The sequence below is a fragment of the Schistocerca americana genome, chromosome X (assembly GCF_021461395.2).
Source record: "Schistocerca americana isolate TAMUIC-IGC-003095 chromosome X, iqSchAmer2.1, whole genome shotgun sequence".
NCBI classification, from domain to species: Eukaryota; Metazoa; Arthropoda; class Insecta; order Orthoptera; family Acrididae; genus Schistocerca; species Schistocerca americana.
The window spans coordinates 924,897,822-924,925,715 of NC_060130.1; the positions used below are offsets into that span (position 1 = coordinate 924,897,822).

General features: G+C 45.8%; 1 protein-coding gene across 1 annotated transcript in view; it reads left to right on the plus strand.

Annotated features, from left to right (window-relative positions):
* Window positions 1–27,894, plus strand: part of LOC124556403 — a 692,955-nt gene that overhangs the window by 455,545 nt on the left and 209,516 nt on the right. The window contains exons 6-8 of the mRNA XM_047130364.1: window positions 2,717–2,844; window positions 12,780–12,953; window positions 15,028–15,274. Coding sequence (XP_046986320.1) covers window positions 2,717–2,844; window positions 12,780–12,953; window positions 15,028–15,274 — 549 coding nt within the window. The remainder of the gene's footprint in view (window positions 1–2,716; window positions 2,845–12,779; window positions 12,954–15,027; window positions 15,275–27,894) is intronic.

The following is a 27,894-nucleotide window of genomic DNA, read 5'->3' on the forward strand; positions in this document are numbered from 1 at the left end:
AAAATCGCCACTTTCATGAATGGTGATGAAATAATGAGGACAACACAAACACCCAGTCATATCGAGGCAGGTGAATATCCCTGACCCCACCGCGAATCGAACCCAGAACCCCGTGCTCGGGAAGCGAGAACGCGACCGCCAGACCACGAGCTGCGGACATGGTATTCGAGTGGGTAGACTGTGTTCCTGCATCGGGTTTCACCCTCTCCTTTCTTTCATCATCATACAACATTATACAGACATTCATTGCTGTCAGCTACAGTCAGCAAATGCACTTAAGAAACAACTCTCAAACGTCCCACGGATAGGTGCCATATTTGCCGAGGAAGAAAACCCTTACCGATTGGGCAACTGAACAACCTCTTGGGTTCACACACATTACAGTGTCATATGAAACTTTCTTTTTTTCTGCGGAACTTACAGCTGTCTCATCAGCTACAGTTTCCCGTCGAAGAATTCATCGAATTCTCAAAGCAATTAGGCTGTATACCATGTGTTCGGCTGCGAGTGTGTATCACTTACGGTATTAAAGAGCCGAGAACGTAAGTGGCTAATTCAGCAACTTCAGTGTTGAACCACATATGAAGGGAGCAGTGCACTCTTTACAGATGAATTCCACATCAGGCCTCAGAATGATTCTAGTCTCTCACTCGGCCGGAGGCAGTGGCTCTGTGCACTATGGGACTTAACTTCTGAGGTCATCAGTCCCCTAGGACTTGGAACTACTGAAACCTAACTAACCTAAGGACATCACACACATCCATGCCCGAGGCAGGATTTGAACCTGCGACCGTAGCGGTCGCACGGTTCCAGGCTGTAGCGCCTAGAACCGCTCGGCCATCCCGGCCGGCCCCCGGAGGCAGTGATAGCCAGTAAAACTACAAGAACATCAGGGAAAGAATCCATTTGGTGTTGGTAGGACATAGGAGAAGCATCAAGGTGGATGGAAATACGGAGCTTAACGTCTACCCATGTGGTCGATATAATACACAAAATATGCAGAGGTAAAAAGATGAAGTACTGCAGTTACACTCTTCTTCCTCCTGTTCTTTTTTTTCCTCTTCTTCTCTTTTTTCTTTTTCTTTGCCTGTTTCCCCGTTTCTCTACAAGGTCGGCATTGTTATATGGGTTTTCGCAATGCTAGTGGCAGTTAGTGACTGGATATTCTTCCTGACGCCACTATTTCCCCGGTACGGAATCTGTGTACTCCATCTGTCAGAGTCTAGAGAAAATCTCATTCTCAAATATGAGATAGTTTCCAAACTGTCAGGGCAGCGGGACGTGGGTAACGGCTCGGTTCTTCCTTTGTTGGTAGTGGGAAACTGCCTGAAAACCACATGCAGACTGGCCAGCTCACCACGCCTCGTCGTTAATCCGCGAGATGGATTCGACTGAGGGCACGTTAACGCTCTCGGTTATTGGAGAGGGTGTAATGAAGTTACATTGCCTGTCAAAAACATTCATAAGGAGAGAAGGAAACAAAATGAAAGTCACGGGTTGAGAGGGTATCAGATTTTATTTCAGTGACTACAACATGGATTCAAATTTACAAAGAACTTTGCAGTATGAACCCATTTATAAGTATAACGCTGCAACCCACTGACCTGGGTACATGAACAGAGCCCTTGTATCATCTCTTGAAGCAAGCTGACCCACAGCTATTACAGCTAGTCCCTGGTATCGTTTTTACTGGCACAAGGACGGAGTTAACGCCCGACCATTTACCACAGTCCCACAAGATCTGGTTACCTTGGTTGCCACGGGAGTACCTCAACATCACCCAGACAGCTCACAGACAACACATGTCATGTGTGGACTAACACTGTTCTGTCGAAAAATGGCCCCACGGTACTGTCGCATGAGGTGTAACACATGGGCACACAGGATCTCTGTGACGTACCATTTTGTTGCCAGAGTTCGCTTCATCACTACCACCCATGATCTGAAGTCATGATGAAGCTACGAGTAACAGCGCTGTACCTCTCTAAAACATTGTAAAAATGGGACCTCTTCGCAGATCGCTGCCATTCTCGCCAACGATGGTCATCCAGGGTAACGGAGAGTTGCGATTCATCGATGAACACAGTGCGATGTCATTTGTCAGCAGTCTAGAACTCCCGGTCACGGCACAACTCCAAACACAGCCGTTTGTGTTGTGGTGTAAGTGGTAACTTACATATGGGACAGCAGTTTCCCAGTTCAGTTGATGCTAGTATCCGACCTATGGTATGGGCTGACACAAGATGTTACAGTCAGTCTATTAGTTGTTCTCTAATCGCAGATGCAGATGTGAAGTGTTTACAATGTGCTTGGTACACAACATGGGGATCCTCCTTTGCAGTGGTCGGACATGGTCGACCAGTACCTTGACGACGACTACGTTTGTCCAACAATGGGCAGTTGTCACATCCGAATATCACACAATCTGGATACCACACGACTCGATGGGCCCACCCAATGGAGACTCACAGTGAGGCCAATTCAAACACTGTTGGGTGCTGATAATGGTGACTCACACGAGTACGCAGTATCTCTGTGCCCTTCACAGTGAACACTAAACATCTGACGCTGTCCACGCCCCTTATAAACCCTACCAGGCCTCGCAGCAACACAAAATACGAACAACACTAATTAATTCAGATGGCCATTCTATCTGTCGCATGTATGCTATGTTATGCTATGTACAGAGAGAATATCGTAGCTGGCGTTGTTGCAGAGGGCGAGGCCGGCAACTGGGGAGCGTGGAGCGCATGGTCAGCCTGCTCCGCGACGTGCGCCGGATCGCGCAACCGCTACCGCATCTGCGACAACCCGCCGCCCAGATACGGCGCCAAGTTCTGCCAGGTAAGCCAACATCTCATTCCTCGTCATCTCACTCTTCAACAGTTTAGTTAGGGACACCTCCTTAGTGGCGTGTCACCACTTCACAAGATACATGAAATGTTGGGGTGTAACACATCATCGCAACCAAGTTGTGGGTTCGTCCTCTTGGCTTTTAGGGAGATGAGGGTCAGCATTCTTCATCCGGAGGATTTAGGCTTTGTGCAGCCCAGATCTGAGGGATATGTCTTTCCCTTAGCTGCCAAAAGCGGCTTTTGGCCTTAGGACCCTGATGGCAGTTGTTTTCGAGAAGCAGCTCTTTGCAGAGGACAGCTATTAGTGGGAGGAGCAAACGAACACTGATAATTTGCCGAGTCGGCGAATTGGCCACCAGCCCTCCAACGTCTCGGGCCCTCTTGATCTTACAAGTGTTTCATATTCTTGAGTTTCAGAGTTAGTGATCCGCAGCAGTCGCCAAAGTTATTCCGCCAATGCAAAAAGCGTGCAGAAAGCTAATAAGGATTTAAAAATGTGTTCTCGTGTGTGGGAGGAGAACTCTGATCCGTTTTCCAGTTACTAGTAGCTGTTGTGGCGGTTCAGTGAGTGTGGACATGATCGGTAAGCAGAGGTCATGTATCAAAGGGTGGAGACATTATCCAGATGAAAGAGATGGTCTTGCCGAGGCCTACTTGAAGGCATCACACCCAGATTAGCCACATCATTATGACCACCGACTTACTGTTAATACAAACCGTCCAGGCGATAGTAGCGTCACCTGGCGAGAAATGGCTGCTAGTCAGACATACGCATGGCGCATGCACTATCGTCCGCAGCTCGTGGTCGTGCGGTAGCGTTCTCGCTTCCCGCGCCCGGGTTTTCGGGTTCGATTCCCGGCGGGATCAGGGATTTTCTCTGCCTCGTGATGACTGGGTGTTGTGTGATGTCCTTAGGTTAGTTAGGTTTAAGTAGTTCTAAGTTCTAGGGGACTGATGACCATAGAGGTTAAGTCCCATAGTGCTCAGAGCCATTTGAACCATGCACTATATATGAGCGAGCTGTCAGTGTACAGTGGGGAAGGCGCGCGATATGACCGAGGGCAGATTGTGATGGCCCGGAGGCTCTGCATGAGCATTTCGGAAACTGCAAGACTTGTCGGGTGTTCGAGGAGTGCTGTAGTGAGCGTATTCAACACGTGGCGAAACTAAGGTGAAACCGTCTAGACATCGTGGGATTGGCCGGCCACTCTTCATTACACATGTCGGATGTCGTAGGCTGGGCTGACTGGTGATACAGGACAGGCGGTGAACTGTGGCGGAACTAACATCAGACGTTAATCCTGGGCGGAATACAAGTATACCTGAACAAACAGTGCAACGAACACTCCCAACGATGGGCCTAAACTGCCGACGACCCATGTACGTGCCAATGTTAACACCACGGCATCATCAACTACGACTGAAATGGGCACGTGACCATCGGCAATGGACGTTTGTGCTGTGGTAGAGCGTTGTATCGTCTGATAAATTCTTATACCTTCTTCATCGTGCTGATAGTAGTGCTCGAATCCGTCGTCTTCCAGGGGAACAGCTTCTTGACATGTGCACTGCGGGATGGAGAGAAGCTTGCGGCGGCTCCATTATGTTCTGTGAAACATTCACGTGGGCACCCATGGGTCCAGTGGAGCTCGTGTAAGGCACCATGACGGCCAAGCAGTATCTTGCACTGTATGCAGACCACGTACACCCCTTCGTGACGATCATGTTTCCTGATGGCAGTGGCATTTCTAACAAGATAACGCGGCATGTCACATGGCCAAGAGTGTGATGGAGTGGTTCTAAGATCATGTTTCCTGATGGCAGTGGCATTTCTAACAAGATAACGCGGCATGTCACATGGCCAAGAGTGTGATGGAGTGGTTCTAAGAACACATTGGCAAGTTTCAAATGATGTGCTAAAGTTGTTACTCCTCGTTGTAGATTTGGATATTACCGTGTTTCCTTAGGATGGTAGGTAGAATTCCATTCATATGTAAATTGACAGATTTTTACACCAAGGAGCGGTGCCCCTAATGATTTATATAATTTGTGACGAATAATGCTCCTATCACACTCCATTTGGCACGCCCAAAGCTAGTTTTACGTCTGAAGATCTCAGTGCACTAAGAATGACATGCTGTGTTCTGCTTGTTAGAAACTCTTCCAACCAGTCACAAAACTGGTCTGGTATTCTGTATGTTCGTATTTTGTTCATTAGGCGGCAGTGTGGAATTGTATCGAACACCTTCCGGAAATCAAAGAATACAGCGTAACCTGGGAGTCTGTATCTATTGCTTTCTGGGTCTCATGGACGAATAGAGCTAGACGGGTTTCTCCTGATCGTTATTTTCGGAGCCCATGTTGATTCCTACAAAGCTAATTTTCGGTCTCCAGAAATACCGTAATACGCGAGCGCAAAACATGTTCCAAAGTTCTTCAACAGACCGACTTCAGAGCCATAGGCCTGTAGTTTCTTGTGCCTGTACGACGACCTTTCTGGAAAATGGAAATGACATGCGCTTTTTCCAATCATTAGGAACTCTTCGCCCCTCCAGCGACCTACGGTACTCTTTTGCTAGAAGAGGAGTTAGTTCTTTCGCGTGCTCTATTTAAAATCAGGCTGGTATCTCGTTAGATCCAGTGGCCTTTCCTCTGTCGAGCGATTGTAGTTGCTTTTCTATCTCATTGTCTCCTATTTCGAGATTTGTAATTTTGACGTTCGTGTGGTGACTTTAGGGAGAAAAGTGAAACAGTGATGCAGTCATCAAAACTCTTGAACAAATCTTCTACACTCTTCTTGTCTTTAAACGGCGATAATGCCAACATTTCATCCATAAATACTTCACTTTCAATGTCAAAAAATCTTACAAAAGCTAGTGTTATTCATCAACAACAATGTCACATGATTCGTCAAGGTTAATGGTTTAGCATGGTATCTTCTGTAAACGTTCAACAAACTGTTATTATTGTTGGCAGCCAAAGTTTCTGTTCTTCCTGTACTGCTTCTTACAGACAATGGAGTAACGTGAATAACAGTGATAATACCCTTGTTCTCTTCAGAAATTGTTCACTTGTAACATACAGTCTTTCACTATCTCAGAACCTGAAAATGGCTTCTGGCTCTTATAAAGCTTCCAGCAAACATGCAGTGCTGCTCCTGCTGATTTTTCTTGCACCGGACTGTGCTTTTTTTTTTTTGTTAAACGTGAAAAATGCCTGACGTATATCTTAGCGCTTCACTGCCAGGGGGAGCGTTTTTATGGAACTACGCATGAGTTGTTTCGTAGTGTCGCTTTAAACCAGCACACTTAACAACGACCGTTTTGTTGCACATTTGGTAAACTGGAACGGCCTTAGCCCTATCAGGCAGAGCAAAATAATATTATTCGGTCCACTCAGATACTTTCTATTTTCACTGTCAGCTATACGCTTTTTACGAACGTATTGATTGATGCAAGAAAATTTATTAGCAGGTGTCAATAAAAGACACAAACTAAAGAACGTTCTCATCGCATAGGATCGCGACGACGAACGTCGGACAGCTACCACCAGCATCACAACACACACTTTCGTCATACAAAGGGTGAACACAATTGGTAGAGGGAAAAGCTGTGAGGTTTCTGTGCTAGATATGTTTCAACATTGCTGACGCTGAAATAAAATCAAAAATTAATAAACTTAACTACAGTCTCCGTGAGCCTCAAAGCGGATGTTCAAGAATGCGAACGCGGATGCTTACTAGAATTAAGTTTATTTATTTTTCACTTTATTTCATCGTCAGTAATGTTGAATTCCCTCCGTGTAGAAATCTGTTCGAGTATGCTTTGCTCTGCTCTCTGCCAGATGTGTGTCAGCTCTAAACCAACATAATCCTGACTAGTCACCGGACGGCCTCCTGGATGCTAGTACAGGGCAGAGTTACGAGTCCCCTCTAAACATTCTTGTACCTGCGGCTCAGTCACGCTATTATCAGGGTGGCAGAACATAATGGCAAGCACAAAGAAAGACAAATGTCTCTTGAATGGAAATTGAATGAGAAATTCATGTTTCAAAGTATTTCTTAGCGGTCTTCAGCCTTCTGCAGTCTGGATAGGGACCGCTGTCCACCGATTTCTGATCGTTGCCCTTGTCACACTACCTAATCAAAAGTATCCGGACACCCCTATGTTATGTAGAATTGTCCTCTAGATGTCACATGACGCGATCCTGAGAGTATAAAATGGAGCGGGGTATGTTGCGACGTTGGCAGAGAAGCAGTAACAGCACTAAGAGTCGATCAAGAAGCTTAGTGACTTCGATGCAGACTAGTCATTGGACGTCATCTGACTAACAAATCCATCAGGGATATTTCAACTCTTGTAAAGCTGCCCAGGTCGACTGTTGATAATGAGACTGTGAACTGGAAATGCGAAGAAAAGAACCACAGTTAAACTAAGACCTGGCAAACCTCATGTACCGACGGAGAGGGACTGTCGAGCATTGTGGAAAATGGTTGTAAAAGATCGCATGAAATCCGTGAAACTACTCACTCGTGATTTCCAAAATGCTACCAACAGTCCAGCTAGCACAATGACTGTGCCTAGGGAGTTAAATACAATGGGGTATAATGGTCGAGCCGCTGCTCGTAAGGTACACGTTTCTATAGATAGTGCTACGCTGCCCTTGAGGTGGTGTAAAGAGCGACGCCAGTGGACAGTGGATGACTGGAAAGGAGTGTTTTGGAGTGTTGAATCACATTATACCCTGTGATAATTCGATGGAAGAGTTTGGGTTTGACAATTGCCTGGATAACTTTACTTGCCATCGCGTGTAATGCCAACAGTGATGGTCGGAAGAGTTGGTATTACGGTATGGGGGTATTTTTCGTGGTTAAGGTGTAGTCCTCTCATTGCCCTTAAGAGAACGCTAAGTGCGGAATGATATTAACACATTTTACAGCCTCCTGAATGCTTACAAAAAAAAGGGCTCTGAGCACTATGGGACTCAACTGCTCAGGTCATAAGTGCTCTAGAACTTAGAACTACTTAAACCTAACTAGCCTAAGGACATCACACACATCCATGCCCGAGGCAGGATTCGAACCCACAACCGTAGCGGTCTCGCGGTTCCAGACTGTAGCGCCTAGAACCGCTCGGCCACTCCGGCCGGCGAATGCTTACACTTCGGAGATGATGATCATTTGTATCACCATGGCAATGCATCGTGTCATAAAGCAGCATCTCTGAGGCAATGGTTTGTGAATAATTACATTCTTGAAATGGACTGACCTAAGCAGTCCCGATGTTAACTCAGTGGAAATTAGGACACTTGACTTCACTCCAGACCCCAGCGTCCAAAGTGACTAGCTTATCTGGTTTCAGCTTCTTTGGAAGAATAGACTACTATTCCTCCACAAACATTCCGACTCGTCATTGGAAGTGCTCCCAGCAGACTTCAAACCGCCACAAAGGCGAATGGTCCAACAATAGGTGTTCGGGCGCTTTTGATCAGACAATGTATGTACTAATGTTTCGAACTGAAACTAAAGTAACAACAATAAACATGAATAATTGATTGTTGTAGTAGTAAACTGTACGACGAATATGCTGTGGCATGTTATTGTAATTAAGTCTCTGAACTCTGTTCAGGAGTCTAGTTCAAATTCGCGTTTGATCTTCCCGTTTTGCACTCAGTTCCTTTAAATCAGAGATAGCTGCCGCGCTGGAGAGAGACAGAGAGATAGAGAGAAACAGACAGACAGAGAGAGAGAGATAGGGGCTAGGGGGAGGCGCTTCTGTTGTTACAAAGAATGGAATAGTTCAGCTTGTTACGTGACTGGTGTGTCGTCTGACATACTGGTAAGATTGTGGTAAGTTCTTATGGGACCAAACTGCTGAGATCATCGGTCCCTAGACTTACACACTACTTAATCTAACTTACGCTAAGGATAACACACACGCTCATGCCCGGTGGAGGACTCGAAACTCCACCGGGGGAGCCGCGCGAACCGTGGCAAGGCGCCCCAGACGTACGGGTCGTCGAGCGCAAGAGTAAAAGATCCGACAATAGAAGTTTTCAAGTGATGATAGGTCGTATGAACTAGAAGGACGTGCTCGTTATGGTTGCATAGAAGCATACAAAGCGGCGCTTCGCGCCTGTCAACAGTAAAAGAAAGGAGGACCAACGTCGAACCCCCTGTCGACGACGGCTTCATGAGAGACGAAATACAAGCTTGGATAACGGAAGGATGAGGAAGAGATTCGGCCATTTTTTTTAAAGAGACTTTCCTGGCATTGGCCTTAAGAAAATTAGTGAAACTGCAGAAAACCTACGTCTGGGTGGTCGTATCGGGATTTTTACCATCGTCCTCCGGAATGCGAGTCCACTTTCGTGTAAACATGGTAGCGATCCGTTAAGTAAAAGAGATATTCTGATATTGAAGGTATTCCTCTGGAATGTGGTAGGGCCTCTGCTACGTCTGCTATAGTCTCTCATACCCTCTCAATATCTCTCCTGAATGGTGTCACAACGGTTTTAGGAGGTGCTTGTGAGACCCCTAGACCACATGGCCGTAACTCTGCAGAGCACTTTGAGACACCATCGAACAAGACGTGCGCTTCTCGGAGCCAGTCTCCGTGATCTGTGGGCAGCAGCTGTTGCTCACAGAATAGTGTGGCTCCTCAACACTCTGGGTATTTCATGTTATTCCTGCAACAACGCATGACCGCCGTCATCAGGATGACATATTACTAGGTAGTTGAAGAATGAGATTTTCACTCTGCAGCGGAGTGTGCGCTGATATGAAACTTCCTGGCAGATTAAAACTGTGTGCCCGACCGAGACTCGAACTCGGGACCTTTGCCTTTCGCGGGCAAGTGCTCTACCAACTGAGCTACCGAAGCACGACTCACGTCCGGTACTCACAGCTTTACTTCTGCCAGTACCTCGTCTCCTACATTCCAAACTTTACAGAAGCTCTCCTGCGAACCATGCAGAACTAGCACTCCTGAAAGAAAGGATATTGCGGAGACATGGCTTAGCCACAGCCTGGGGGATGTTTCCAGAAATTCTGGTTAACATCCCCCAGGCTGTGGCTAAGCCATGTCTCCGCAATATCCTTTCTTTCAGGAGTGCTAGTTCTGCATGGTTCGCAGGAGAGCTTCTGTAAAGTTTGGAATGTAGGAGACGAGGTACTGGCAGAAGTAAAGCTGTGAGTACCGGACGTGAGTCGTGCTTCGGTAGCTCAGTTGGTAGAGCACTTGCCCGCGAAAGGCAAAGGTCCCGAGTTCGAGTCTCGGTCGGGCACACAGTTTTAATCTGCCAGGAAGTTTCATACTAGGTAGTTATCTCCACTTTGGCTGCCTATCAGCGGTAGTTAACATCTTTACCCTAGTACTAAATTCTCCCTACGAGTCGGGAACACTGGAACACCAGTAGTCAACACAGCGTTTGAGGTGGCCAACTGGACCTGGATAACGCGCTTAAGATGCTCTTGGAAAATCTATTTCTAACCTACACTAAAAAATGTATTTAAGCCCTAAGAAGCTCCTCGCTGCATCACACATTGTCATATTTCATGTATTGCTACTCAGGATAATCACATTCATCATTCACCCTATTGTTACATTTCCTAGGACAAAAATCTTTTATCTGTAACTGCGTGTTTTTTATTTTATTTATTTATTTACTTATTGTTCCGTGGGACCAAATTAAGGAGAAATCTCCATGGTCATGGAACGAGCCAATACATGAAATTATAACACGATAGTAGAAACAGATAAAATGAAATATAAGAAACATATTCAGGCGACAAGTCGTAAGTTTAAATAAAGAAAATCAACAATGTAACACTGGAATTTGCTTAATTTTTTACCTCTTCCAGGAGATCCTCGACAGAATAGAAGGAGTGAGCCATGAGGAAACTCTTCAGTTTAGACTTAAAAGAGTTTGGGCTACTGCTAAGATTTTCGAGTTCTTGTGGTAACTTATTGAAAATGGATGCAGCAGAATACTGCACTCCTTTCTGCACAAGAGTCAAGGAAGTGCATTCCACATGCAGATTTGATTTCTGCCTAGTATTAACTGAGTGAAAGCTGCTAACTCTCGGGGATAAGCTAATATTGCTAACAACAAACGATATTAAAGAAAATATATACTGTGAGGGCAATGTCAGAATTCCCAGACTATTGAATAGGGGTCGACAAGAGGTCCTCGAACTTACACCACATATAGCTCGAACAACCCGTTTTTGAGCCAAAAACACCCTTTTTGAATCAGAAGAATTAACCCAAAAGATAATACCGTACAACATAAGCGTGTGAAAATATGCGAAGTAGACTACTTTTCGTGTTGAACTGTCACTTATTTCAGATACTGTTCTAATGGTAAATAAAGCAGCATTTAGTTTCTGAACAAGATCCTGAACACGGGCATTCCACGACAGCTTACTATCTATCCGAACGCCTAGGAACTTGAACTGTTCCGTCTCGCTTATAATATGCCCATTCCGTCTGATCAAAATACCGGTTCTTGTCGAATTGTGAGTTAGAAACTGTAAAAACCGAGTCTTACTGTGATTTAGCATCAAATTATTTTCCACAAGCCACGAACTTACTTCACGAACTACATTACTTCATACTGTTTCAATATTACACACAAGATCCTTCACTACGGAGCTGGTGTTATCTGCATTTATTATTCATATCCTATTACATATTTAGCTCTTTATTCGCACGAAGTAGTGGCCGCTATCGACAGGGGATCTCAGGTTGATTTCGTATTTCTGGATTTCCGGAAAGCTTTTGACACTGTTCCTCACAAGCGACTTCTAATCAAGCTGCGGGCCTATGAGGTATAGTCTCAGTTGTGCGACTGGATTCGTGATTTCCTGTCAGGAAGGTCGCAGTTCGTAGTAATAGACGGCAAATCATCGAGTAAAACTGAAGTGATTTCAGGTGTTCCCCAGGCAAGCGTCCTGGGACCTCTGCCGTTCCTTATCTATATAAATGACCTGGGTGACAATGTGAGCAGTTCTCTTAGGTTGTTCGCAGATGATGCTGTAATTTACCGTCTAGTAAGGTCATCCGAAGACCAGTTTCAGTTGCAAAGCGATTTAGAAAAGATTGCTATATGGTGTGGCAGGTGGCAGTTGACGCTAAATAACGAAAAGTGTGAGATGATCCACATGAGTTCCAAAAGAAATCCGTTGGAATTCGATTACTCGATAAATAGAACAATTCTTAAGGCTGTCAATTCAACTAAGTACCTGGGTGTTAAAATTATGAACAACTTCAGTTGGAAAGGCCACATAGATAATATTGTGGGGAAGGCGAGCCAAAGGTTGCGTTTCATTGGCAAGACACTTAGAAGATGCAACAAGTCCACTAAAGAGACAGCTTACACTACACTCGTTCGTCCTCTGTTGGAATATTTCTGCGCGGTGTGAGATCCTTACCAGGTGGGATTGACGGAGGACATCGAAAGGGTGCAAAAAAGGGCAGCTCGTTTTGTATTATCACGTAGTAGGGGAGAGAGTGTGGCAGATATGATACGCGAGTTGGGATGGAAATCATTAAAGCAAAGGCGTTTTTCGTCGCGGCGAGGTCTATTTACGAAATTTCAGTCACCAACTTTCTCTTCCGAATGCGAAAATATTTTGTTGAGCCCAACCTACATAGGTAGGAATGATCATCAAAATAAGAGATATCAGAGCTCCAACAGAGAGGTTTAGGTGTTCGTTTTTCCCGCACGCTGTTCGGGAGTGGAATGGTAGAGAGATAGTACGATTGTGCTTCGATGAACTCTCTGCCAAGCACTTACATGTGAATTGCAGAGTAGTCATGTAGATGTAGATGTAGATTGGAAGCAATTTCTAAGTTTCACCAAAGATTCAGCAGATAATTTTAGCGATTTCTTAGGACGTTGGTGATGGTGCGCTTTGCGCAGGGCCGCGGCTACGAGTCGGAGTCGTGCGGCGCGGAGGACTGCGCGGACGGCGCGCTGGAGCCGGGCCCGGGCTGCCGCTGCGGCGGCTGCCAGCTGCGCGTGCGCGACGGCGCCACCGCCAGACTCGCCGCCTCCTCCACCAGCTGCCCTGGCCGCAGCCTCTGGCTGCTGCAGGTACTGCCTACGTCCAGCTTCAACAAAATCTACTCGCGAGCAGTTGCCCCGATAAAACTACCCACATTCTACTGTACGCTACGTACTGACTGCCCGAGACCTACTTACACTACTGGCCATTAAAATTGCTACACCACGAAGATGACGTGCTACAGACGCGAAATTTAACCGACAGGAAGAAGATGCTGTGATACGCAAATGATTAGCTTTTCAGAGCATTCACACAAGGTTGGCGCTGGTGGCGACACCTACAACGTGCTGACATGAGGAAAGTTTCCAACCGATTTCTCACACACAAACAGCAGCTGACCGGTGTTGCCTGGTGAAACGTTGTTGTGTAAGGAGGAGATATGGGTACCATCACGTTTCCGACTTTGATAAAGGTCGGAGTGTAGCCTATCGCGATTGCGGTTTATCGTATCGCGACATTGCTGCTCCCGTTGGTCGAGATCCAATGACTGTTAGTGGGTGGGTTCAGGAGCGTAATACGGAACGCCGTGCTGGATCCCAACGGCCTCGTATCACTAGCAGTCGAGATGACAGGCATCTTCTCCGCATGGCTGTAACGGATCGTTCAGCCACGTCTCGATCCCTGAGTCAACAGGTGGGGACGTTTGCAAGACAACAACCATCTGCTCGAACAGTTCGACGACGTTTGCAGCAGCATGGACCACCAGCTAGGAGGCCGTGGCTGCGGTTACCCTTGACGCTGCATCACAGACAGAAGCGCCTGCGATGGTGTACTCAACGACGAACCTGGGTGCACGAATGGCGAAACGTCATTTTGCGGATGAATCCAGGTTCTATTTACAGCATCGTGAAGGTCGCATCCGTGTTCAGCGACATCAAGGTGAACGCACATTAGAAGCGTGTATTCGTCATCGCCATACTGGCGTATCACCCGTCGTGATGGTATAGGGTGCCACTGGTTACACGTCTCGGTCGCCTCTTTTTCGCATTGACGGCAGTTTCAACAGTTGACGTTACATTTCAGATGTGTTACGACCCGTGGCTCTACCCTTTATTCGATCCCTGCGAAACCTTACATTTCAGCAGGATAATGGACGACCGCATGTCGCAGGTCCTGTACGAGCCTTTCTGGACACAGAAAATGTTCTACTGCTGCCCTGGCAGGCACATTCTCCAGATCTCTGACCAACTGAAAACGTCTAGTCAATGGTGGCCGAGTAACTGTCTCATCACAATACGCCAATAACTACTCTTGATGAACTGTGGTATCGTGTTGAAGCTGCATGAGCGGCTGTACCTGTACAAGCCATCCAAGCTCTGTTTGGCTCAATGCCCAGGCGTATCAAGGCCGTTATTACGGCCAGAGGTGGTTGTTCTGGGTGCTGAGTTCTCAGGATCTAAACACCCACTGCACGGTCCGTTACAGTCGTGCGGATAAGATGCCTGTAATCTCGACTGCTAGTGATTCGAGACAGTTGGGATCCAGCACGGCGTTCCGTATTACGCTCCTGAACCCACCGATTCCATATTCTGCTAACAGTCATTGGATCTCGACCAACGCGAGCAGCAATGTCGCGATACGATAAACCGCAATCGCGATAGGCTACAATCCGACCTTTATCAAAGTCGGAAACGTAATGGTACACATTTCTCCTCCTTACACAAGGCATCACAACAACGTCTCACCAGGCAACGCCGGTCAACTGCTGTTTGTGTATGAGGAATCGGTTGGAAACTTTCCTCGTGTCAGCACGTTGTTGGTGTCGCCACCGTCGCCAAGCTTGTGTGAATGCTCTGAAAAGCTAATCATTTGCATATCACATCATCTCTTCCCTGTCGGTAAAATTTCGCGTCTGTAGCACGTCATCTTCGTGGTGTAGCAATTATAATGACCAGTAGTGTATATGATAGAGGCCACCTAATTTGAAAAGGTGCAGTACGAATGGATGAGTAGGCAGCCATTTAAAACGTTGTAGGGGAGTCTCTTTCGAGTTCAAAAACAGAACAGTTTGATACTTGTGGTACCACTCCCTATTTGCGTAAGTGTAGACTTGACTTTGAATTGTCGAACTGCGTGAAGGTGAAGCTGAGCGACTGCCCGCAGGCGGACGACGGCTGGGTGCTGAAGCTGACGTTCGAGCACGTGGTGCTGCCGTGCGGCTCGCACTGGCTCAAGGTGCGCGACGGCGACTCGCTGTCGGCGACGCTGCTGGCGCAGCTGAGTGGCCGCCCGCACGTGCCGCTCACCGTCATCTCGGAGGGGCCCTTCCTGCTCATCGAGTTCTTCTCCGACGTGCCGCTCGCCGTGCTGGGCTGCAGCGGCAGCTTCGTCGCTCGCGCCACTCCCCTCTGTAAGTACGTCTCTCAGCTGCGCCTGCGACATCTGTTTGCTATAACAACAAAATCAAAAATGCACGCTAGCGATTTAATCGTAAAAAGTCCAAATTACTCATTTAGGTCGACTCTCCACCATAAAGACTTTCCATTACACCAACCCTCACAGTGCGTACCTGACAATTGCCTTCTCCAACCGAAACATCTAATCAACTGCAGTTATGGACTGTGCGGCTGGTCCCGGCGGAGGTTCGAGGCATCCCTCGGGCTTGGGTGTGTGTGTTTGTCGTTAGGATAATGTAGGTTAAGTGGTGTTTAAGCTTAGGGACTTATGACCTTAGCAGACCCGCCGGGTTAGCCGACAGCGCTAATGCGTTGCTTCCTGGACTCGGGTAGGCGCGCCAGCCCCGGATCGAATCCGCCCGGCGGCTTAACGACGGAGACTGGTGTGCCGGCCAGCCTGGATGTGGTTTTTAGGCGGTTTTCCACATCCCACTAGGTGAATACCGGGCTGTTTCCCACGTACCGTCTCAGTTACACGGCTCGCAGACATCTGAACACATTTGCACTATTCCATGGATTACACCAGACACAGACAGTTGGGGTACACTAATTCCGTCCGTCCCGGGGGTACGGTTTGGCGGCAGGAAGGGTATCTGGCCAACCCTTAAATTAACCTTGCCAATTCCGATTAACCATGCCGACCCTGCGTCATTGCGGTAAACAGACAGAATCAAAAGAAAGAAAGAAAGAAAGAACTGACGACCTTAGCAGTTAAGTCTCATAAGATTTCACACACATTTAAACATTTTTTTATAACAGAAGCTATTCCATTATACATATCATTCCTGTGGATCATGGGGCATACCAGGACTGCCAGGAATGCGGAAGAAAACGGACTGCCACAGAACGCAGTAACTAATAGAATAAAAAATGGCTCTGAGCACTATGGGACTTAACATCTATGGTCATCAGTCCCCTAGAACTTAGAACTACTTAAACCTAACTAACCTAAGGACATCACACAACACCCAGTCATCCCGAGGCAGAGAAAATCCCTGACCCCGCCGGGAATCTAACCCGGGAACCCGGGCGCGGGAAGCGATAACGCTACCGCACGACCACGAGCTGCGGACAACTAATAGAATACAGGAGACACGTGTTCCAGGTAAAAGTCTAGTTTCCGTAGGCAGCAAAATGGCAAAAGATCAGCTTAACACCTGCTACAAAGCCAATCGCATACACCAAACGCGTAATGGTCCGTAGGAAACTGGAATATGAAACATGATTCTACTGGCAAAAGTAGCACGAGACGGTTACTGATTACCTTTGTCAGACGGAAATACAGCCACCGCTGCTACCGAAAACGGTTTCATAGAATTCATGTTGCCATCCGCACACTGCGACTGTGGGGGAATCCAGGTCAGTCCCATATACGAGGGCGTGCTGAAAAGTAATGCCTCTGAATTTTTTATGCATAAACTCTAAATCTTTTTAAATAAAACAAACGTAATCAACAGTTTACATCTTTGTTCTTCATGTCTACATGTTTATTTCTCAGCATGGTCACGCTGGTGACGAACGCAATTCTTCGAATGAGAGTCCAGTTTGTTGATAACGTCGCTGTAGAATGTTTGACGTTCATGACCCACCTCTCTGCTTGCAGCGCTTCTTCGCTATCAAAGTGAAGTTCTCGAAAGTGTTGTAGAAGTTTTGGAAACAGATGAAAGTCGGATGGTTCTGAGCACTATGGGACTCAACATCTTAGGTCATAAGTCCCCTAGAACTTAGAACTATTTAAACCTAACTAACCTAAGCACATCACACACACCCATGCCCGAGGCAAGATTCGAACCTGCGACCGTAGCAGTCCCGCGGTTCCAGACTGCAGCGCCAGAACCGCACGGCCACCGCGGCCGGCAAAGTCGGATGGTGCCAAATCGAGATTGTGTGGAGGATGATCGATGTTAGCACTTTTATATACGTAGTAGCGGTCGTGTGTGGTCTGACACTATCATGCTGAAGGAGTAAATGTTTCATGTGTGGACGCTAGCTGCAGAGGGCTGAAAGTATGTAGACAGGAAGAATAAAGCTGTAGAATGTTACTAACGTTTCTTTTAAATGAGTTTTCTTCAGAGAGAGAGAGAGAGAAAGAGAGGGGGAGAGATGTGTATCTGGGTTAATTATATGTATTTAGAAAACAAGTTGTTAGCGTAAGAGGCAAAGTCTTTTTGGTTAATTTACTTATTGAAGTGTTATCTCTAATCTCATTGCAATTCGTTTTAAATTGCTCATTAGCTGTTCTTTGTCATATTGCTAATTTTAATTATGACAGCTACTTTTTCGTGTTTTAATGTTTTGTTTCCAATTTTTTTTATGTTAAAAAACTATGGTTGAAGAACAGATACTTAGCTGCGACCAGCCTTTCCCTACGTTATCTAGGCGTAAAATATCTGGATAATTCCATTATTTGAGAGAGATACCATTTCTACTGCGTCCATACTGGAGAGCATCCGAGGCTCATCCAGAATACCTATAGCCGGCCGGAGTGGCCGTGCGGTTCTAGGCGCTACAGTCTGGAGCCGCGTGACCGCTACGGTCGCAGGTTCGAATCCTCCTTTGGGCATGGATGTGTGTGATGTCCTTAGGTTAGTTAGGTTTAAGTAGTTCTAAGTTCTAGGGGACTGATGACCACAGCAGTTAAGTCCCATAGTGCTCAGAGCCATTTGAACCAAGAATACCTATACCCAAACAAGTTCCGTCTATTTATGGTCTCAGAATGTGACTACAAGTGCGCAACTTCCAGAGCAACAAGTGTTCCCTTAAACATACTGGTGCAGTGATTATGAATCTGCGCTCGGATTATGGGGAACAGGATGAAAAATCCGTATAGCGTGGTTCTTAGTTATGTCTTCCCCAGTTTCACTAATGAGTACTCCTAGACCCCGCATGTGCCATGAAGAAGAGATGTTGGGTGTGTTGGTTTATTTATTTAATGTTGTTCGTATTTGAATATCTGATTCTTTGTATTCTTACCACTGATATAATTCAATGTTTTGAACAACAGGTACGAAAATTAATGCTTTTAGCCACTCAAGTTTTAGGTTACTTGAGCACCATAATTTCGACTCTGTATAACACAATATCTATTCTGTGAGATTACTTGTCGATTTCCGATGTGCTAGCAGTTCTGTTACGAAATGCTCTGCAAATTGTTATGCACCATTCTGTAGGAGGCAGAATGTTGTCGCCTCATTACAACTCACACGTACAATTATAAGTGAGCGCACGGTAATTTGGCAATTTTCATGAAAACGAACCTTTGCCAACCATTAAAGCAAATTAAAATCTTGCCAATTAGGATTTGAGCTCAGAATCTTCGGGTGAATGTCGTGACACATAAAGAAGGATGCAGTTTCATTTGTTAGCAGTTTTGCAAGAAAGGAAGGAATATTAGTGTTTAGCGACGAGTAGGCGACACAGTTATTAGATTCGGAGCACAGACTCTGATTGGAGAGGGAAGGGGAAATAAATCGGCCGTTATCTTTCATAGGAATTGCGTCAGCATTCGCCTGAAGGCGATTTAGCGAAATGACAGAAAATATGGACCTGTATGGCTGAATGGGATTTTAACCGCCGTTCTCCCGAATACGAATACAATTTCTCAGCACTGCGTCACATCGCTCGCTAATTTTATAAGAATAGCTGTTTAAGTGAATTTGAACATTTTATAGGAGAATAACTGTCACTGTAAGATTAGTGCCGTACTAAAATATGGCACCCTGGGAATAATATGCGACGGAAAGCATCAATCTGTTCTGTAGCGATAAACAGACAACGTAACTAATGACGCTACGCTAGACACAGACGCCATAATATAGCAGTTACGAGTTTTAATGGTAGCCGCAACGCTCCCATTATAGAAGGTATCTTGTCCCAAGTTATCAGAATCGTCCAAATACTCGTCATGTCAGTGTTCTGTCACTGCATACAAGGGGAGCATGCAAATTCGTTAAATATTCATGAGAGTCTGCGGTATTGCAGATCAGAGACTGTTAGCACAAAGCGGTGAAACACTGCTGCAGCTTGCGGCCGAGAGATTATAACCGTCAGCCACATATGTGACATCGTGGTTAGCCACACTAAATCTAATTTTCTCCACGGGAAAATCTGGAGTTGTTTAGGTCCTTGTCATCTCCTTTCAAAGTTTTTTTCTTCTGCTACCTCGTAATATTATATGTTCTCGATGTGCCCTTACATTTCAGATAGACGTCAATTGGTCTCTCGTCTCTGGTTGTCTCATTAAAACTGTGAAAGCTACAATTAGATTTAGTTAGTTTTTCATGTTCTGTGGTTGATACCTGTCATAAACTCGGCACCACGCAAAAAATCTAGTACGTACACCAACAAAACTACTTTTTCCTTTTGAAAACATGGCTAGATGCTGTTGATTTACATACATAAGATGTTTCTTTACTTCCAACTAGCAATCCGACCTGGATACGCACGGGTAGCACTGAGTTCCTACACTGGTGTCCAAAATTAAAGCAACAAATGGAAATTTTACAAGGTTGTGTTTATTTTGTCACAAAACAATATAATCAGGTGATAGTAAAGTAGAAACAATGTAAAGAATACAGAACGTAATCAACTGCAACATGCATAACGGTAAACAAAAATGTTCTTCGTTCTTTTTCAAGTTAACGTATTTGCACGTACATTCTGACAACTGGTTAATGTGCTCAGTATGAGGTGTGACAACCTCGGGCACCAAAACAGGCTTGACAACGATGGGACGTGCTGTAAATGACGTCGTAAATCTCATGTTGAGACAATAACCCCTAGTCTTCCTGCAGAATTGCCCACAACTCGTGGAGAATTGTTGGTGGATGTTGACTTGATGCAGCCCGTCTCCCTATTGCATCCCTGACATGCTCCATGGGATTCAAATCGGGAGAGCGAGTAGCTCACGCTATTTATGGAGTATCTCCGTTTCCAGTGCTCTATGAGATCGAGCATTATCGCCCATCAGTATGAAGTCTGGACTCACAGCACCTCGCAACAACCGCGCATGAGATCCCGAGATCTCGTCATGGTACCTGACAGCAGTTAAATCTTGTTGATTCACCTGTACAATGTCATGAAGAGGTGTTCGAGTGGTCAACATAATCCCCGCCCACACCATTAAGGATCCTCCACGATATCGGCCTCTTTCCACAACTTTTGGGTCCTAAAATCGTGTTACACGTGCCCTCCAGATGCGAATCCGTCGAGATCACTCTCCAGACCAAATCGTGACTCATCTGTGAAAAGAACATTGGCCGACTGTTCGACTGTCCAGGTGGCATGTGGACGGCTCCCCTCTAGACGTTCCCTTCTTCGAAAACACGCCAGAGGTAAACAGACATCAGGTTTCCAACAATAAAAGACACTCTGCTGAAGCCTTCTGTACACCGTATGTCTCGATACAACACGTCCAGGGGATGCTGCAACGTCAGATGCCAGTTGCAACGCAGTACTAACGCGGTACCGTGGTGCTCTTACAGTCAAATAATGGTCCACTCTTTCTCATGTCACACGTGATCGGTCCTGTCCTGGCATCTATAAACTGTCGCCTCATCCGGGAAACAATAGAACGATTCACATTAAGCCATCGGGCCAAATCAGTTTGCAAGTCTCCTACTTCCATTCTTCCTAAGGCCCTCCACAGCAGAGAGTCTGTAGGTATCTTCTCTGTGCCATACTGCACCGTCTGTGACTGTGTTCAAAGTGACTGTGGATGTGGGACTACCTTGCAAACACTACCCCGCTTGATAGGTGCCATGACGTCATTGTTAGCGTGGTTGTCCGTTGATCGGAATGCCATCTTACGTGCAGAACACGATCGTAACGACATATTTTGACATCTTATATGATTATATAGTGAATGAGACACAGGACGGGGAAGCAGCAGTTTGTTGCTTTAATTTTGGACACCAGCGTATGTATGGCCGGGCGGCTTGTTCGTGATATGTAGTGACACACAAACCTTCCTTCTGAGTCAATGTATCTATTAGCGAAAATAGTATCAAAATCACTACAATAGTCCCTGAGATTAGCATTCACAGGGATACAAAAAACACGGCAGGGGCTATAATTTACACGTAGTATACATAGATTTTGGTCAATCCTCGCCACTCTCTCGAGATGCGGCGACTGTTTACTGCTTTTCCCGACAGATATCGCCTCCCCAGTAGCTGGCCAGCATATAGCTCCCATTATTGTAAACAGATGTCACTTCAATTGCCAATTAAATATGCAGTAGATAGCAGTAAATCTATTACATACTAAATATTACTGTGAATATAAATTATACACCTTCCCCATGAACCAGTCTGTCTTTTAGTGAAAACCATGTCAAAATCCCTACAGTAGTTCTTGAGGTAAGCCATAATGTACAAACAGAAAGACGTGAGGGGAAACTTTGATTTATAACATGTACAGATTTACACTAAAATTCTATAAATGTATCCCAGCCACAGACCGATATTGTCCATTCAGAAATTCTGCTAGACCGTAGAAGAAGTTATCAAGAAGATATACAAGGTAGTCATAATTATACTTTCGCTACTTGGGCTAGTGTAGCCGGAGAACTTTTATCATATGGGTACCCCACTTTGTAGAACTGATGTTCAGACTGCGCACTGCGGTATTTCCGTTGTTAATAGCGTTAGTGTCATAACATCCCTTAAGGCGCCGATACTGGCACGCCGACGTAGGGTTGAAACACAAGCATCGAGTGTGCATTACAGTTGCAGTCAACATGGATCTGGACAAGGTGAACAGGACTCTACTTGTAAAACTGTTTTTTATCAAAACAACAGCAGTAGTTCTGCTGTTCCTCATGAGTATCGGCGCACTAAAAGATACGGAGAAGTCATTTTTCCGCACCGTAGTTGAAGGACATGATTCGGAAGTTCAAGTTAACTGGCGATTTGGGAATAGTGCCTGCGAGAACCTCATGGTCAGTTGAGCCACAAATTGTTGAAGAAGTTATTGTTGCCATGGCTAATAATGTAGGACGCAATGTGCAGTCTTCGAGCAGTAGATGAACTGTGTCACGACAACTGAACATTTCATTGTCCACCATTGTTTCGGGCAGCAGTAGAACAATCTTCAGTGCGGTTCCAGGCTATTGTGGATGCAGATGGTCGTCACACTGTGCAAAGTTTGTAACCTGGAACTTAAACATGATATGCACTAACCAAATGTTACCATCCAATGTGTAAATTAATATGTGTTTCTTTAAATGGTTTATTCATTACTTCTCTTCAGAATGTCCTTACAAATGTTTCCACAAAGTTTCTTGTCCTACAATCACTCGTTTTTCACGGGGATCCTCTCAAGTAGCGAAAGTTTGATTATAAACACAGTGTATCTCAGCTTGTTTTTAAGACTTTCACCAGTTTTCAGCACTACATCTACATCTACATATACATCTACATGCATACTCCGCAAGCCACCTGAAGGTGTGTGGCGGAGGATACCTTGAGTACCTCTATCGGTTCTCCCTTCTATTCCAGTCTCGTATTGTTCGTGGAAAGAAGGATTGTCAGTATGTCCGCAGCTCGTGGTCGTGCGGTAGCGTTCTCGCTTCCCGCGCCCGGGTTCCCGTGTTCTATTCCCGGCGGGGTTAGGGATTTTCTCTGCCTCGTGATGACTGGGTGTTGTGTGCTGTCTTTAGGTTAGTTAGGTTTAAGTAGTTCTCAGTTCTAGGGGACTGATGACCATAGACGTTAAGTCCCATAGCGCTCAGAGCCATTTTTTTTTATTGTCGGTATGCCTCTGTGTGGGCTCCAATCTCTCTGATTTTATCCTCATGGTCTCTTCGCGAGATATACGTAGGAGGGAGCAATATACTGCTTGTGATTTTACCCTCATGGTCTCCTTGCGAGATATACGTAGGAGGGAGCAATATACTGCTTGACTCCTTGGTGAAGGTATGTTCTCGAAACTTCCACAAAAACCCATACCGAACTACTGAGCGTCTCTCTTGCAGAGTCTTCCACTTGAGTTTATCTATCATCTCCGTAACGCTTTCGCGATTACTAAATGATCCTGTAATGAAGCGCGCTGCTCTCCGTTGGATCTTCTCTATCTCTTCTATCAACTCTATCTGGTACGGATCCCACACTGCTGAGCAGTATTGAAGCAGTGGGCGAACAAACGTACTGTAACCTACTTCCTTTGTTTTCAGATTTCATTTCCTTAGGATTCTTCCAATGAATCTCAGTCTGGCATCTGCTTTACCGACGATCAACTTCAAATGATCATTACATTTTAAATCACTCCTAATGCCTACTCCGAGATAATTTATGGAATTAACTGCTTCCAGTTGCTGACCTACTATATTGTAGATAAATGATACGGGATCTTTCTTTCTATGTATTCACAGCACATTACACTTGTCTACATAGAGATTCAATTGCCATTCTCTGCACCATGCGTCAATTCGCTGCAGATCCTCCTTAGTTTCAGTACAATTTTGCATTGTTACAACCTCTCGATATACCACAGCATCATCCGCAAAAAGCCTCAGTGAACTTCCGATGTCATCCACAAGTTCATTTATGTATATTGCGAATAGGAACGGTCATACGACATTCCCCTGCGGCACACCTGAAATCACTCTTACTTCTGAAGACTTATCTCCATTGAGAATGACATGCTGCGTTCTGTTATCTAGGAACTCTTCAATCCAATCACACAATTGGTCTCATAGTCCATATACTCTTACTTTGTTCATTAAACGACTGTCGGGAACTGTATCAAATCCCTTGCGGAAGTCAAGAAACACGGCATCTACCTGGGAACCCATGTCTATGGCTCTCTGAGTCTCGTGGACGAATAGCGCGAGCTGTGTTTCACACGATCGTCTTTTTCGAAACCCATGCTGATTCCTACAGAGTAGATTTCTAGTCTCCAGAAAAGTCATTATACTCGAACATAATACGTATTCCACAATTCTACAACTGATCGACGTTAGAGATATTGGTCTATAGTTCTGCACATCTGTTCGACGTCCCTTCTTGAAAATGGGTATGACCTGTGCCCTTTTCCAATCCTTTGGAACGCTACGCTCTTCTAGAGACCTACGGTACGCCACTGCAAGAAGGGGGGCAAGTTCCTTCGCGTACTCTGTGTAAAATCTAACTGGTATCCCATCAGGTCCAGCGGCCTTTCCTCTTTTGAGCGATTTTCATTGTTTCTTTATCCCTCTGTCGTCTATTTCGATATCTACCATTTTGTCATCTGTGCGACAATCTAAAGAAGGAACTATAGTGCAGTCTTCCTCTGTGAAACAGCTTTAGAAAAAGTCACTTAGTATGTCGTCCTTTAGTCTAGCATCCTCTATTTCAGTACCATTTTGGCCACAGAGTGTCTGGACATTTTGTTTTGATCCACATACCACTTTGACATAAGACCGAAATTTCTTAGGATTTTCTGCCAAATCTGTACATAGAACTTTACTTTCGAATTCATTGAACGCCTCTCGCATAGCCCTCCTCACACTACATTTCGCTTCACGTAATTTTTGTTTGTCTGCAAGGCTTTGGCTATGTTTATGTTTGCTGTGAAGTTCCCTTTGTTTCCGCAGCAGTTTTCTAACTCGGTTGTTGTACCACGGTGGCTGTTTTCCATCTCTTACGATCTTGATTGGCACATACTCATCTAACGCATATTGTACAATGGTTTTGAACTTTGTCCACTGACCCTCAACACTATCTGTACTTCAGACAAAACTTTTGTGTTGAGCCGTCAGGTACTCTGAAATCTGCTTTTTGTCATTTTTGATAAACAGAAAAATCTTCCTACCTTTTTTAATATTTCTATTTATGGCTGAAATCATCGATGCAGTACCGCTTTATGATCGCTGATTCCCTGTTCTGCGTTAACTGTTTCAAATAGATCGGGTCTGTTTGTCATCAGAAGGTCTAATATGTTATCGCCACGAGTCGGTTCTCTGTTTAACTGCTCAAAGTAGTTTTCAGATAAAGCACTTTAAAAAATTTCATTGGATTCTTTGTCCCTGCCACCGGTAATGAACGTTTGAGTCTCCCAGTCTATATCCGGAAAATTAAAATCTCCACCCAGAACTATAACATGGTGGAGAAATCTACTCGAAATATTTTCCAAATTATCCTTCAGGTGCTCTGCCACAACAGCTGCTGAGCCAGGGGGCGTATAGAGGCATCCAATTACCATGACTGAGCCTGCTTTAACCGTGACCTTCACCCAAATTATTTCACATTTCGGATCTCCGTCAATTTCCTGCGATACTATTGCGCTTCTTATCGCTATAAACACGCCTCCCCCTTCACTGTCCAGCCTGTCTCTGCGGTATACATTCCAATCTGAGTTTAGAATTTCATTACTGTTTACATCTGGTTTCAGCCAACTTTCTGTCCCTAGTACTATGTGGGCATTGTGACCGTTTATTAATGAGAGCAGCCCGCCGAAGTGGCCGTGTGGTTAAAGGCGCTACAGTCTGGAACCGCAAGACCGCTACGGTCGCAGGTTCGAATCCTGCCTCGGGCATGGATGTTTGTGATGTCCTTAGGTTAGTTAGGTTTAACTAGTTCTGAGTTCTAGGGTACTAATGACCTCAGAAGTTGAGTCCCATAGTGCTCAGAACCATTTGAACCATTTTAATGAGAGCAGTTCTGGGACCTTTCTGTAGACGCTCCTGCAGTTTACTATTAGCACATTAATATTGTTAATCCCTGTTGCATTTTGCCTACTCCTACCCTGCCGCGTCTCAGGAGGCGCCTTGTCGGGCCTAGGGAGGGAATTCTCTAACCTAAAAAATCCACATGTGCACTCCACACGTACTCCGCTACCCTTGTAGCCGCTTCCTGAGTGTGGTGCACGCCTGACCTATTCAGGGGGACCCTACATTTCTCCACCCGATAGCGGAGGTCGAGAAATTTGCACCCCAGATCTCCGCAGAATCGTCTGAGCCTCTGGTTTAAGCCTTCCACTCGGCTCCAAACCAGAGGACCGTGATCGGTTCCGGGAACGATACTACAAATAGTTAGCTCAGATTCCACTCCACAAGCGAGGCTTTCCGCCTTCACCAACTCCGCCAACCGCCTGTATGAACTGAGGATGACCTATGAACCCAGACGGCAGGAGTCATTGGTGCCGACATGAGCAACAATTTGCAGTCGGGTGCACCCAGTGCTCTCTATCCCCACCGGCAGGGCCTCCTCCACATCTTGGATGAGAGCCCCCGGCAAGCAGACAGAGTGAACACTGGCCTTCTTCTCCGACCTTTCCGCTATTGCCCTAAGGGCATCCATCACCCGCCTAACATTGGAGCTCCCAATCACTAATAAACCCCTCCCCCCCGTGTGCCTGCTCGGACCTTGCTGAAGGAGCGGCCACATGTCCACTCACAGGCAGAGCGGGTGATGTCACACGGCCAGCCTCCACATTGACCCTCCGCCTCGTGCGCCGCGAACGCCGCTGAACCCGCCACTCCCCTTGGAGAGAGGGTGGCCCAACCGCGCCCGGTACCCGCGAAGATGTCTCGACAGCAGGGACAGTGGGTGAAGCATGTAACACCTGGGGTGTAGCATGCGACGCACCAGACTCCCCACTGCCGCTACACTCCGATGCACTCCGAATCCCAAGGGAGGTGGTCAATTATTTTTACGGCAACTCCTCTTTGTGCAAGAATAAGATTAAGTTGTGGATAGTGGAGGCAATTAATGTTCCTCTTATTACATTCATTAATGATATTATTTTCAAATTTAAGACTTGTCCTTCCTAACAAACTACGCATTCGTCTGCTTATAGAACCCTGGTAAGCCTTGGATACCTGAAAGTCAGGTGCTGTGGCAGTGCCGGATGAAATGGGCAAAGTTCACACCTGTAGCGCTGCCTAAAGCAAGCTAGAAATGGCTACAGGCCACACAAAAAGTTATGGCTTCTGTCCGTGGTTAACATGTTCATGGTGGCACCGAATCGAAAGGTGGGATTTACCCTACTTCTGACACTAGATGTACAAGATGGGTTTCGGATAGGCGGATGGGCAAACATCCAGGATAGTTGTGTTTGTAACATGGTTCAAATGGGTCTGAGCACTATGGGACTTAACTTCTGAGATCATCAGTCCCCTAGAACTTAGAACTACTTAAACCTAACCAACCTAAGGATAGCACACACATCCATGCCCGAGGCAGGATCCGAACCTGCGACCGTAGCGGTTGCGCGGTTCCAGACTGCAGCGCCTAGAACCGCTCGGCCACTCCGGCCGGCTGTGTTTGTAAACCGAGAACTAAATGAATCTGGTTGATTATTGCTCTATAAGGGATACATATGGCGCACCTAAGTAAGTTCTTGGAAGCTTTTACAGCCAAAGCGTATCAGAGCAGGAAAAAGGACATGTTAGAAATTTGAAGCCGGCAGCCAAGAGGGCGTATCAAAAATGGCTACATTCTAGAACTCAGGTAGACAGAGAAAGTTATGGTGAAGAAAGAAACAAAGCCAAACAGATAATTGCAGCATCCAAGAAGAAACCCTAGGAAGACTTTGGAAAAAGGTTGGAGACTTTGTGTCAATCTGCTGGAAAACCATTCTGGAGTGTAATTAG